The sequence below is a fragment of the Babylonia areolata genome, chromosome 23 (genome assembly GCF_041734735.1).
Source record: "Babylonia areolata isolate BAREFJ2019XMU chromosome 23, ASM4173473v1, whole genome shotgun sequence".
NCBI classification, from domain to species: domain Eukaryota; kingdom Metazoa; phylum Mollusca; class Gastropoda; order Neogastropoda; family Buccinidae; genus Babylonia; species Babylonia areolata.
Window position 1 is genome coordinate 20,601,012 of NC_134898.1, and position 13,401 is coordinate 20,614,412.

General features: G+C 36.6%; 1 protein-coding gene across 16 annotated transcripts in view; it reads left to right on the forward strand.

The window, feature by feature from the left end:
• LOC143297933 (mitogen-activated protein kinase kinase kinase 5-like) overlaps positions 1–13,401 on the forward strand; it is an 83,317-nt gene that overhangs the window by 1,055 nt on the left and 68,861 nt on the right. For all 16 annotated transcript variants that reach the window (XM_076610534.1, XM_076610538.1, XM_076610530.1 and 13 more), the window contains exons 2-10: positions 3,491–3,639; positions 4,999–5,227; positions 6,245–6,426; positions 7,128–7,203; positions 8,167–8,259; positions 10,673–10,779; positions 11,173–11,212; positions 12,600–12,721; positions 13,247–13,359. In XM_076610534.1, coding sequence (XP_076466649.1) covers positions 3,491–3,639; positions 4,999–5,227; positions 6,245–6,426; positions 7,128–7,203; positions 8,167–8,259; positions 10,673–10,779; positions 11,173–11,212; positions 12,600–12,721; positions 13,247–13,359 — 1,111 coding nt within the window. The remainder of the gene's footprint in view (positions 1–3,490; positions 3,640–4,998; positions 5,228–6,244; positions 6,427–7,127; positions 7,204–8,166; positions 8,260–10,672; positions 10,780–11,172; positions 11,213–12,599; positions 12,722–13,246; positions 13,360–13,401) is intronic.

Here is a 13,401-nt window from a genome sequence, read left to right on the forward strand (position 1 = left end):
TGGGCAGAATATTGATGCATTGCACTTAAATGTAAAAACAAAAAAAAGAATAGTATTTGGTTTTGAACCACATGAAACATTAAACAAAAATTATATGCATATTGTGGAATAATTATAATCAATAATGGGTACATAAATTACACACAGATTATTGATTGATTCCATAAACAACAAGCATGTTTTATTTGGTTCTTTCCAGCGCTGGAAGTAAAAATCTCATTGATAATGAGTATAATATTGATGCACTATGCTTAGATTAAAAAGAAAAGGCTTTTGATTCTGTTATTAGCACATGGGTATGATACTGAATTTGTGAATTGTGTTTAGATTTAAAAAACAAAAAGAAGCTTGTGATTCTTTACCAGTTGAAAGACAAAGTTATTACCATGTGGAATATTTGATTTAATGGGTAATCTAATGCATGATCAAGGACTTGATTAAACAGTTATTAGCATACAGAATATTGGATTACTGAGCAATAAGTTATTTATGGTCAAGAACTGATTAAGAAATAGATCACATGGAATGAGAGTGGGAGATACTGCAGTTTTGAATGATATTTCACAGTGAAGCATACTTAGACCACTTCTTGTTAAAATATTAATAAATGATTTGCCTGATAAGATACTAGTTTATTGAATGCACACACACACAGGCACGTGCGCGCACACATATGTTTTGATTATTGATGCCTTGAGAGACTGGTCTGGTGCTTGACTGGAATCACTGAAGTTTACACACAGTGTGCATATCCCCATATGGACAAAAATATTTTAGCAGTTAATAAAGCATCGGTTAGACTATACTTGACTTATTCTTATATAGAACTAGTTATATGCATTGTATCCTTGACACAGTTTACATTTAAAGACAGTCTCTGAGTCAGTTGTATTGAAAAGAGTAAAGTTTTGTGAGAAGAACAACATAATTATCCACAGAAATAAAGAAAGAATATTTGGATCATTCTTCAATGCTGGTTGCTGGTGGTGGTCACTTACTTCAGTGAAAAAATTAGGAAACGTGTTCTCAAGTGATGATTGATTATATCATGTATGCATGTGTGGTGCATTTATTGAGTAGTGTGTACATGATTTTTAATTGTATAAAAAAAAAGTTGAGGTAAAAAATGGCAAAACATGAAGAAATTGACCAAAAACGTTTTGTTGTTTTCTTCCAATTGTGCCTGAAGATATAAATAATAAAGAATTAAGATGATTAAACAACCAGTTTAAACTGCATTTAATCAGTTTTAATTTTGCCGCCAATTCCCACTTTGTGTGGCCAGCACTGAAGAATGACACAAATATTATACAAATGTTATGTGTTATGAAAAGACTAAAATTCCTGGCATGTCCCTTTCTGAGAACAATTAAGGAGTCAAGAGAGACTTGATTCATTTTCAAATTTTCAAGATTTTCAACCCGATAGATGGCAGTCCAGTCTGCAGTTATATTTCCATAAAAAAAAACAACAACAAACAAACCCAAAACCAACTACGAATACAATACATCACAAAATACATTTGAATGTGTTGAGAATGTTTTTATTACACATGCACATGTAGTTCTTAGTGATTTGAAGCCTTTAGATATTAAGAATCAGTAACAGAGTGGATAACCTCTGGTGCAGATCAGTAACTAACATTAAACATGTATCAAGTACTAACATTTTGAAAAGCTTACTTGGTAACATCTGCAAAATTTTAAGAGCTGTATTACGTATGCCGGATGGTCTAGTCTAATAATAGTATGTTCAAGTGGCTGAGTGGGCAAAAGAAGGATGGCATTATTTGTTCATTGAAACTGAAGGAAGGGTAGTGAAAAGCTTTGGGCTGTGGATGTTGTGTAAAATTTTTGCCCCTGTACCCTGAGCCTGCACAGGATGTAATAGTTGATGTGTACTCATTGACTCAACACTACAGTCACATTGGTGACATTGACAGTGGATGTGAGGCCCAATCCTCATGCAATGCTGCTCACACTATATAACCCAGTTCTTGTAATGATGATTGTAGCCCAAGAGAAACCCTGTTTGGCATTTTAGTCACACATGTATAGCCATGGATACGCACACAGACACAGAGGAGTCAGGCAGACAGATGCTGAGAGAGAGAGAGAGAGAGAGAGAGAGAGAGAGAGAGAGAGAGAGAGACTGGGGGAGGGGGGGGGGGAGGGGGAGAATGCTACAGTATTTCTAAGGGTCACCTTTGTTTTGTTTTGTGCAAGGTCTCACTGCAGTCTCAGCCACAGGACAGAAATATACATTGACTCATACCAATATATAATGTTCATGTCATGTGCATAATATTGATAAAAAATATTGTACTGCCTACTACTGGTCAATGATCCTTTACCCAGATACACATTTACAATAATAATGTATACAGTATATATAATATGTGTTAACCTTTTTTTTTTTTAAATGGGAAAACATATATATGTCTCATGGGTGTTACAATATTAGCTTTGAAATACATTATTTTCTGAGTATACAAAATTCGCATTCTTTCTCTGTCTGTCTGTCTGTCTCTCTCCATGTGCGCACGCGCATGCGCGTGTGTGTACGCGCGTGCGCGTGTGTGTGGTGTGTGTGTGTGTGTGTGTGTGTGTGTGTAGCCATTCACTAAACCAGTATTAAACTACAGTATTATGAGTATGTTTTGATACTAACTAAATTTGAATGACTACTGTGCATTGTTTGTGATAAGTATCGTAAAGTGAAAACTGCAGTGTGCTTCTGTGTGCAAATTAGTGTACTGTATAATAAATGAATTGAATTCTATTTTGATAACGGTGTTGGTAAGAATTATGATAAAGCTGGTTGTTCTTGTCATTGAAACAGATCAACAAAATGAAAGGTGGATAGCTCTTGATGATCTCTATGACAAGACAGCACACAAACGCAGATAAAGTATTCAGGCATGTTAAAGTGATCCTTATAATAGTTATATGTTTATAAAACAAAGGTAAATAACAACACAACACAACACATGCACGCAGATCAAAGTATTCAGGCTTGTTAAAGTGATCCTTATATGTTTATAAAACCAAGGTAAATTTTACTATCTGCCAAAAACCATTTGGTAAAAGGTCAGAATTAAAAAAAAACACATAAAAATCATTGATATTGCAGTGGAATTCTGTATCTGCACTATTATGTTCTCTACATGTCACACTCTCACACACACACACACACACACACACACACACACACACACACACACACACACACACACACACAATTACCTTGCTCCCTTCCCCCCACATACATGCAGAAACACACACTCACATACTTCCCCCGTCCTCCCCCCCCCCACACACATATATCACATATGCATACAAATAGAGAGAGATGTGCATGTACTGTGTTTATGCATTCATGTATGTAAATAGTGCTTGTGTGCTTGTGTGTGTAAAATGCATTATGTGTGTGTGCACTCTTGGCTTTTGCATCACAGTGATTGTACTAGTTGTACAGTTTGTTCTTTCAGGTAATGACAATGAAAGTAGTGTATGTCGGACACGCCAATGGAGACAGCAAAAGCCTGTCTGCCAGTGCCGACAGCAAAAGTCTGATCAATGCGGAGCTGTTGGCTGCCAGAGAGAAGGCCTTCAGTGAAGTTCAGAATGCCTGCAAAAGGTGGGGGTGTACTGGATTGATTATTTTAGAGGAAAGGATATGTGTGTGTGCGGTAGGGAGCGTGTGTGTGAGTGTGTGTGTGTGTGTGTGTGTGTGTGTGTGCGCGCGCGCGCGTGCGCGTGTGTGTGTGCGTGTGTGCATGCATGTGTGTGTGTGTGTGTGTGTGTGTGTGTACATGTGTAAGCGCGTGCGTGTCTGTGTGTGTTTATGAATGTGTGTGTGTTTGTATGTGTGAGTGTGCTTGTGCATGTGTGACTGCATTTTTTTTTTTTGTGTGTGTGTGTGTGTGTGTGGAGTGACCCCCCCACCTTCCCCCACTACCACCCCTCCCCCCAAAAACAGAAAAAAATCAGTTATTTGTGTGCAGTATTTCAAGTTGTAATCTATGATTTAAACAGCTCAATTGAAATGTATGAATTGTAAATTACTTGGTCAAATAAAAATTTATCCACTGATTGCCATTATACAAGTTATAGATAAGAGGATTGTTTACTTACATTGATCTCATTTGATGGTATGTAATTGGTAATCTGTGTACAGAATAGTTTTAGTTTTGTCAAAATGTTCGTACTTTTTTTTCTTTAATTGTAGGTTAAGTTGTTATTCAGATCATTATAAAAAGAAAAAAAAGGAAGAAATCAGTTTTGTTGAATATACTTAATAAGTTAATTGCTATTTTCTTGTCAGAAAGAACGAAAAAAAAATTTTCTTGTTTTTCTTCTGCCTTTTGTTCATCAGTATGCTGAGACTGAGAGATATGGGAAATGTTGAATGGAGAACATTGTGTCAGTTAAAGTTATAGCATCATATTTTTATTCATTTGTAGTAAGTAGAATGTGTGTGTGTGGGGGGAGGGGGGGGGGAAGATGTGCATGTTTGCACACGTTTTTCCCTCCCCCCCCCCCCCCCCCTGTTTTTTTAAAATATTTTATTCTTACCTCATTTTGATTATTTGCCTTCTGTGTACAATGTTTCGTTTTTATTATTTTATTATTTACTCATTTGTTTATTTCATTTCATTTTTATTTAATATTTTATTTGTCTCTCCTTTATTTTTATTTTATTTTATTTTTTTCAACATATAGGATGTAGCTTAACATTGATCACTGTGTGATTTGATGCCTCTTTGAAACTGACAATAAAACTGTAACAAGCAAAATAATTTATTGTTTGGCTAAAATTATACATGTAATATTGATGTAATGTGTCATGTATAATACTGTGTGTCTTTTTAACCACCTAGAGCAATTTTCTGGATAAGAGTGCTTTATAATTAACCATTATTTTATTATTGTTATTATTATTTTTATGTATTTATTATTATTATTATTATTGTTATTATTATTCTTATCTCCTCAGCTTCAGCACACAGGCAGTGCTGGAAACGGTGTCCTTCCAGAAACTGGACTTTGGGGAAACCTCAGTGCTGGACGTGTTCTACAATGCGGATGTGGCCATAGTGGATATGTCAGTAGGGGTGCAGCAGGCTCCCCTCTTCTACCACATTGGCATCCGCCAGAGCATGGGCATGACGCACAACATTGTCATCCTCTTCGACATGGACCCAGAGACCACCTTGTCCATGAGGGTACAGGGTTTTTTTTGTTTTTTTTTTAAATAATTTTTTTTTTTTAGTGGGAGGGGTTGGGGTTAAAATGCCATGAATTTGGAGGAGGACTTTCATTACTATTTTGAAGTGTGTGTGTGTGTGTGTGTGTGTGTGTTTCAGGAAGGAGTCAAAAGAATTTGTTTTCCATTTATATAGTAGCAAACAGACAAACAAATTGTGCGTGTATAGAAATGGAATAATAAAGAAATAATGGGAAACTGGACCAGATACTATGTATATGTATAAATGTACATAAGCAAACAACATGAAGTGTGTAAAAAAAGAAAGCTGGAGACCCCACACAACAAAAGAAAAAGAAAAAGAAGTGGTAAACAGTGGGAAGTTTGAGGTCCCACAAAAAAGAAAAGGGGGAAAAAAAAAAAGAATTTGTTGACAGGGTCATCATCTGAGTCTTCAGTCTGAGGGTTTGACTCTTCAAGTCCCTGTTACGGCATTTGGTGGGTTAAGGGTAGAGAATTTAAAAATTCTTGTCCCAGGTTAACATATGTACAGACATGCTGGTGCCTGAATCCCCATATTGTGTTTATGCATGCAGAAGATGAATGTGCTCGTTCATGATTCCTGTAATCCATGTCAGAGTTTGGTATGTCAGGAAACAAGAATATAGTCAGTATGTACACCCCCCTAAACAAAGTTTAACTGCCTACATGGAAAAAAACAACAGCAACAACCATTTAGTGGTCACGATGAAATGTAAAAACTTATTTCTTTCTGAATTGATAATGTGTTTGCTTTACATTATTCAACATGTTTTCCACCTGTGACTTTATATCTATGTTCATGGAAGCATTCTCTTCTTGTTGTCTTTGTAATTTGAAATTTAACTAATTCAAATGAGCTGAAAAATTTAAATGCTTTGATTTGTTTTTCAAACAAAATTTAGTGCTTAATAAATGATAGTAGCATTATGATGACTTTTTGTTGTTTGCTTGATGTTGTACTGATGTGTGTGTGTGTGTGTGTGTGTGTGTGCAGTTATCGTGTTCCATGGGCATTACATTCCTGCCCTATCAAATAGATCACTGTGGTATGGTGTATGTGACTGAAACCATGGCGCCCAGAATGTCAATGTCAGCAGAGTGCTGCGTTCATCCGGAAGGACCCACACTCATCAGACGACTCAAAGCTGTGCTCAGTGATGTAGACAAGGAGAATGTGTATGTCCTTTGTTCAGAATTCTTAAATGTTCATGTTTAGATGATGTGTAGAGCTTGTGTATATATGTTCTTTGCTCAAATTTCTTTTTATAGACTTATGCATTTTCATACACATGGGACACGTGTAAATGATGTATATATGTATATATGTGGTATGTCTGTCTCATTTCCATTGGAAACATCAAGAAAAAAGTGAATGAAGCAGCCTGATGTTCTGTGGCTGTCTGCTTGACTTAAAAATGTAACTTGTTGTTATGGCTTACATGTCTAGAATTGTGATCACTGAGACATGAGCATTGGTTGTCTTGTAATATTTGTAATTGTAGTGATGAAGCTGTCAAAGAAAACAGTCGTAAGTGCAGTGTCAGACACAGCATGCATATTGTTAAGAACACTGACTGATCAGTCAAAGTGGATTCGCTGGCATAGATGAATGCACGTGCATGCCATGGCATGAACAGTAAACAGTTCAGCGTCATCTTAGGATTTGCAGAAAAAAACAACAGTACCTCTCTCAGTGATGGATAAATTGATCAACACTGTTTCAGGACTCCAGTATTTGCATGATGGTATCTCACTATTCTTAGGCAGTGTATCAGGAAAGTTATCGAAGCATGGCCAGGCCATTTTGTTTCTAGCTTTGCTTTTGTTTCTTTATTAGTTTGCATTTGCTGGCAGTTCCTGCATGTGCAATGTTACAGAGCTCACCTGAAGGAGAGATTTCTGAATGATCTTCGCAAGGTGCGAGAGACTTATAAAGGAGAGGAGCTGAAGCAGGTAAAAAAACAGAAGAGAGAGAGAGAGAGAGAGAGAGAGAGAGAGAGAGATGTACATAGTCAGCGGTGTTGCACTTGCGTTGAAAACTAATGTATTTTTCTCTTCTCCCTTCTTTCTTCATGTCCCACCATCTGACATTTTTCATCATTCAGGGGTATGTGTGAATGTATGCATATGTTTGAGTGTTTGTTTGTGAGTGTATGTGTGTTGCGTGTGTGTGTGTTGTGTGCGCACGCGCCTGTGTGTGTGTTTGTGTGTGCATGACTGCAAGTGAAATGCATCATTGTACAAGTGCGCATCCAGGCTGTTATGCTTGTGTACATAACTATATTTGTGTGTGTGTGTGTGTGTGTGCACATGTGTGAATATGTACAAAATGATATACTGCTGGCACGCACAAAGCACATACACACGTCACTAAAGCTGTACAAAATAATTCACTACTGATACAACACACATGCACAGGGTGTCATTAAAGATGTACAAAATGATTTACTGCTGACACATACACACACTCTGTGTGCTGTTGGCATACACAAAACACTCACGCACTTGTCATTAAAGCTGTGCAAACTGATTCACTACTGACACAACAAACATGCGCAGGGTGTCACTAAAGATGTACAAAATGATTCACTGCTGACACACATACAAGACATGCGCAGGTTATCACTAAAGATGTACAAAATGATCCACTGCTTACACACACACACAACATTTGCACAAGGTGTCACCAAAAATGTAAAAACCATTCACTGCTGATACACACACACACACAGCACATGCAGAAAGTTTTAGTGATGTATAGAATAATTCACTGCTCTCTATCTCTCTCTCTCTCACACACACACACACACACACACACACACACACACACACACACACACACACACAACACACATGCACGTGTGTGCACGCAGACTGTGTCATTGAACTGATCTTACTTCTGACCTTTGTACACAGTCTCTACGAGGAATGCGGCGGAGGCTTGATGACCCAGAGCTGTTGTCTGTGGACATAGTCTTCAACATGCTTATCTCCTACAGAGAAATCCAGGTCTGTACACTTACATATATATGTGTGTGTCTATATATATATATATATATATATATATATATATATATATATATATATATATATATATACACATCTTATATATCTATATCTATATACATCTATATCTATCTATCTATGTATCCATCTATAGACAGATATTTTTTTATAATGTATCAGAGGTACAAGTACCAAGGCTATTTGATAAAAGAGACATACACAGTTTGCCAGCCAGTGTTATTTTTTTTCAAACTTGTCAACTGTTGGATGAGAAAATAGCTGTAGACAAAAGTGTCATGCATGATTTTTTTTTTTTCAGTGATTCTTTTTTAACTTTGCTTTTTTAACCCCTAGGATGCCCATATGACGAGATAACTCGTCCTCGCAAGTATGTACGCTTTGCTGCCACAATGACGAAATAACTCGTCATCGAAATATTCTGACTTTTCCCTGGTTTGCATTCAGTTCGTTGACAAAAATAGTGGTAGATTTAGATTGGGGAATCTTTCTAGATTCTGTTCATAGTTAGAAACACCATCTACGTCATGAGGCAGTCCTCTACTTGAACGTTTTGGTTGGGTTACTGTCGTAGTGTTTGCCTGGCTCCTCTCCTCGCTTGCTCAACAAAATGTCGGACTGACGTTGTGCTCAAGACATGTGGTCATGGTGAACTAAATCAGCCAGGATTGCTTTCTTTAGCTGATGCTTAGAAAGAATTAAAGCGTGATTTTGAAGGAGAAGACAGTGGTGAACATTTATAGGACGATTTGATAGAAAATAAAGGGAGCAATCAAGAGAGTGGCCAAGATATGACTACCAGTAAGTGATGCCGGCTGTACAGGTGTAGCAGACGACAGAAAGTAACCAAATTTTTAGCAGGACACAGTCAACGCAGTCTGATGAGAAGTGGATAAAGTGACCATGTGAGAGGGGTGAAGAGGAGGGGGGTGGAGACTGAGATGGCATGGCCTCACATCCATATTATCACTTGGAGAAGTAACAATGCATTGTGTATCTGTCTCTTTTTATTTTTTTTTTGTAATTGTGGTTGTTCTAGTATGATTTTGTGTGTTCAGGTATTCATTTGTCCAGAAAATACAATATTTAATTACACATACTTAACCGTGACCCAACTAGTGCAGACTCCGGCAGGGGTCTGACATTCCTTTTTTTGTAATTGTGGTTGTTCTAGTATGATTTTGTGTGTTCAGGTATTCATTTGTCCAGAAAATACAATATTTTAGTGCAAATTACCTGACTAATGTTTGTAATAAACAAGTTGAAAATGTGACAAAAAACAAAACACTGATTTCAAAACAACAGCATGTCACTAAAAGTATATAAAATGGGAAAACATCATGTGTTTTGTATTCTTTATTCATTTACCTTTCGGAAAATATATGCTTTTATGGGTCTTTCTCTATACTTTTATGGGTCTTTCTCCAATATCAAAGAGCACAGAATTTTTTGAAAATTTATACCCTTTTTTGTGAAAAAATCCTGGCAAATAGATTTCACTTAACTCACTCGGGACGACAAGTTTTCTCCCTTGCTTTTCCCCACAGACGGCCCATTTGTAAGGGTTTGGAAAAAAATTACAAAAAATACAAAATACTGTGTAAGAAAATGAAACTTTCAGAACTGGTTTATTACGTGTTGAGCTATTACATATAAAAAAAAATCAAATTTCTCATCTTATTTTTACAGTTTTGCCATATGTAGAAAATACTGCCAATTTTTCACCCCGAATCACCATACCCATGCTCGCTTTCTGCATTAAATTCGCTTTCTTCTTCATCATCATCCACCTCTTCAATGTCCGACCCTTCAGTTTGTAGCATTTCAAGTACTTCAGCAACCCTAAAACATTGCCGTCACTGCCTTGTTCGCTTCTCAACATTCTGAGAAGAGGCCGCTTTGCTAACAGGCTGGCACACGAGCAGACGACCGGTCAGTGACTTTGTCAGCGTGTGTGCGAGACAGGCCACACATCCCAGGCTGACCAATCATACCATTCGATTGTGGAGTGACCCAGAATAGCACACTCTGCTTGGCTAATCACAAAATCACGTGTACAGCGCATGATGGAATTTTACTTTCGGAGAATGCTATTCCATTCCTTGGTCCGAAACCAAATACGTTTTGTGTAGGAATGTGTGAGCATTCCTTCATCCGGAAAGAGTTAAATCTTATTTTCCTGGCAGCGAAAGGATTAAATACTTATTTTGGTGTTGTTTGTTTTCATGTGTTTGTTTCAGTTATGATTTGAAAGAATGGTTTAAATTATTATAATTTGGTCGAGTTTGGCTTATATTGCAGTAGATCAGAAACACTTTGTAAGTAGACCTTTGTTATCTGACAAGAATTCTGTTAGAGTTAGTCGTCTTGCTGATCCTTTGATTCCTTGTTACCGCAGGACTATCAGTCTATGATAAAGCTGGTGGAGGATCTGGGGAAACTGCCCAACATCAAGATCAGCGAATCTCTGGGCATACAGCAGCTCTATGCCTTTGCTCTCAACAGGTGGGTCTGATGAAATGATAATAATGAAAATACTTAATAGTAATTATTAATGATTAACATAAATATATGATATAGCGCCTATTCTCTAAATAGGACTTTAGGCACGTTACAAAAACAGGTAAACACAGACACACACGTACGCACATGCAGGCATGCACATACACAATTTTTTGTCAAAGGCATCCATTAACTTTCATTTGGGTACCTATAACCGAAAAGTACAAGAGAGATGGGTGTGTTGATTAGATTGTATTCCATGTTATATTCCAAAGTGTTCAGTTGGGTTTTGTATATTCTGTAAATACATGAGTCCTTCAGCTTAAACCAGGTAAAATACCTGGCCAGAAAGTTAACAGAAAGAAGATTGTTGTTTTCTGTTTTCTTTCTGTACAGAAATGGTGAAAGAGACAAGGCTCTCAATGTCATACGCAAGGTGAGTTGATTATATATATATATATATATGTACATAATACTTGTGTCAAGTATTTACAAGAAAACAGGTGGGTTAACAATTACATTTAACTTGTTACTTTGTGTTTCATAAAAAAAAGAAGAAAAAAAAATGAAATGACAGTTTGCATTTAGTTGATATTGTAATTTATGTCTGCAAGGTAATATTCATGCTTGAACCCTGTCAGATATATTAGTCCTGTATCAGAGAAAACTGATCCAACCAGACAAGACTGGCAGTTCTATGTTGCTGTCCTACATGCCAGACAGAGGACATAATGGGCAGTAAATAAGTGATATCAGGGAATAGCTGATAGTTTGGTGAGCACACCTGGTCAGCACTTTGTTCTGTGCAGATAATAGTCTGGTGGTGAAAGACTGATTCTGTCTTTGTTTTGGCATTGAAAGACTGATTTTAATTTTGTTTAGGTGGTGAAATACTGATTTTGATATTGGTTTGGTGAGGAAAGACTGATTTTGATTTTGTTTTGATGGTGAAAATTAAATAAAAAAAAAAAAAAAATGGTGGTGAGTGATTTTTTTTTTTTTTTCAGTTTGAGAGTGTGGACTGATAATTGTTTCATAAAAATGTGAAAAAGAGAAAATAGTAATAATCATATATGCCAGTAAAGACTAGAGATGATAATAATTATCATCATAAATAATTTCTCACTCACCGGTCTTGTATAATTTAGAGCTTACACACGTCGAGAAGCTGCAGCAACATTTCATTTTTGACTCACTTGTGTAAACAAAGTGAGTCTATGTTTTAACCCGGTGTTCGGTTGTCTGTGTGTGTGTGTGTGTCCGTGTGTCTGTGTGTCTGTGTGTCCGTGGTAAACTTTAACATTGACATTTTCTCTGCAAATACTTTGTCAGTTGACACCAAATGTGGCATAAAAATAGGAAAAATTCAGTTCTTTCCAGTCATCTTGTTTAAAACAATATTGCACCTCTGGGATGGGCACAAAAAAATAAAAAAGAAGCCTAATTATATGCAAACTGCATTTACTGTTTATATTTTTTGTATTCTCTAAACTTGGCACTTTGACCTCTTATTCTGACACAACAACAAGAGGAGTCATTATTATAATTTTTTGTTCAAATAGGAACTTCTTTTGCTAAGCATGGAATTTTTATTTATTTTGCAAACGTTTTGGTGCAGATAGTAAAAAGGGAAATTACTCTGTAATTAATGCTAGGGGAGTTAATTTGCTTTAAACTGATCTTTCTCATCTTAAACATTACATTTTGAAATTATAATCAATACATAAAAAGCTTGGATTTTTTTAAAATGTGTATCACAAGTGAGTCTTGAAGGCCTTGCCTCTCTTGTTTAAAGTTGGTGTCAACACTGTGGCTTGATGCAGGCAATAGAAAGGTCAGACACTCCAGTGCCGGACATGATCTGCCTGTGTGGTCGCATCTACAAGGACAAGTTTGTGGACTCTGACTACACAGACAAGGAATGCTTGGAGAATGCCATTAACTGGTGGGTGGCAAGAAGAATGAGCTTATGTGTTTAAGTGTCACTGTGTGTGTGTGTGTGTGTGTGTGTGTGTGTGTGTGTGTGTGTGTGTGTGTGTGTGTGACCATTGGTATGTGTTTGGGCTTTGTGTGTGTGTGTGTGTGTGTGAATAAAACGAAAATGACAGATTTCATGTTTGAACAGTATGTGCATGATTAGATAAACCCAAGATGAGAGGATGGTGTTTGTAAGTATAATTGTGATATATGTTGTGCTTGTGAAGGGATGCAGGGTTTATAATGCATTAATTCATTAATCACTGAATGTTACAAAAATCAATTTTGAAAATCTGAAAGTGCAGTACAACACATTCTGATTGAATTTAATACAGTATGATTCACTACCATACAGCACAAAACAAAAAAGTGAAATACAAAACAGTTCTTTTCCTTCTTTTTCTCCATCTTTTTTTTTTATTATTATAGTTTTTGTTATTTTAGTTCTTTTCTTTTTAATTGTTAGAAGCTAATTAGTAAGTTTTGTGTACAGGTACCGCAAAGGTTTTGAGGTTCAACCAAATGAATACGCTGGCATCAATCTTGCCACACTTCTGGTCATCTCAGGGAAAGATTTCTCTTCCTGTCCCGAACTGCAGAGGATAGGTAAGTGTATATACCTGTAATTCTGTCTCCGTTTTGCATATG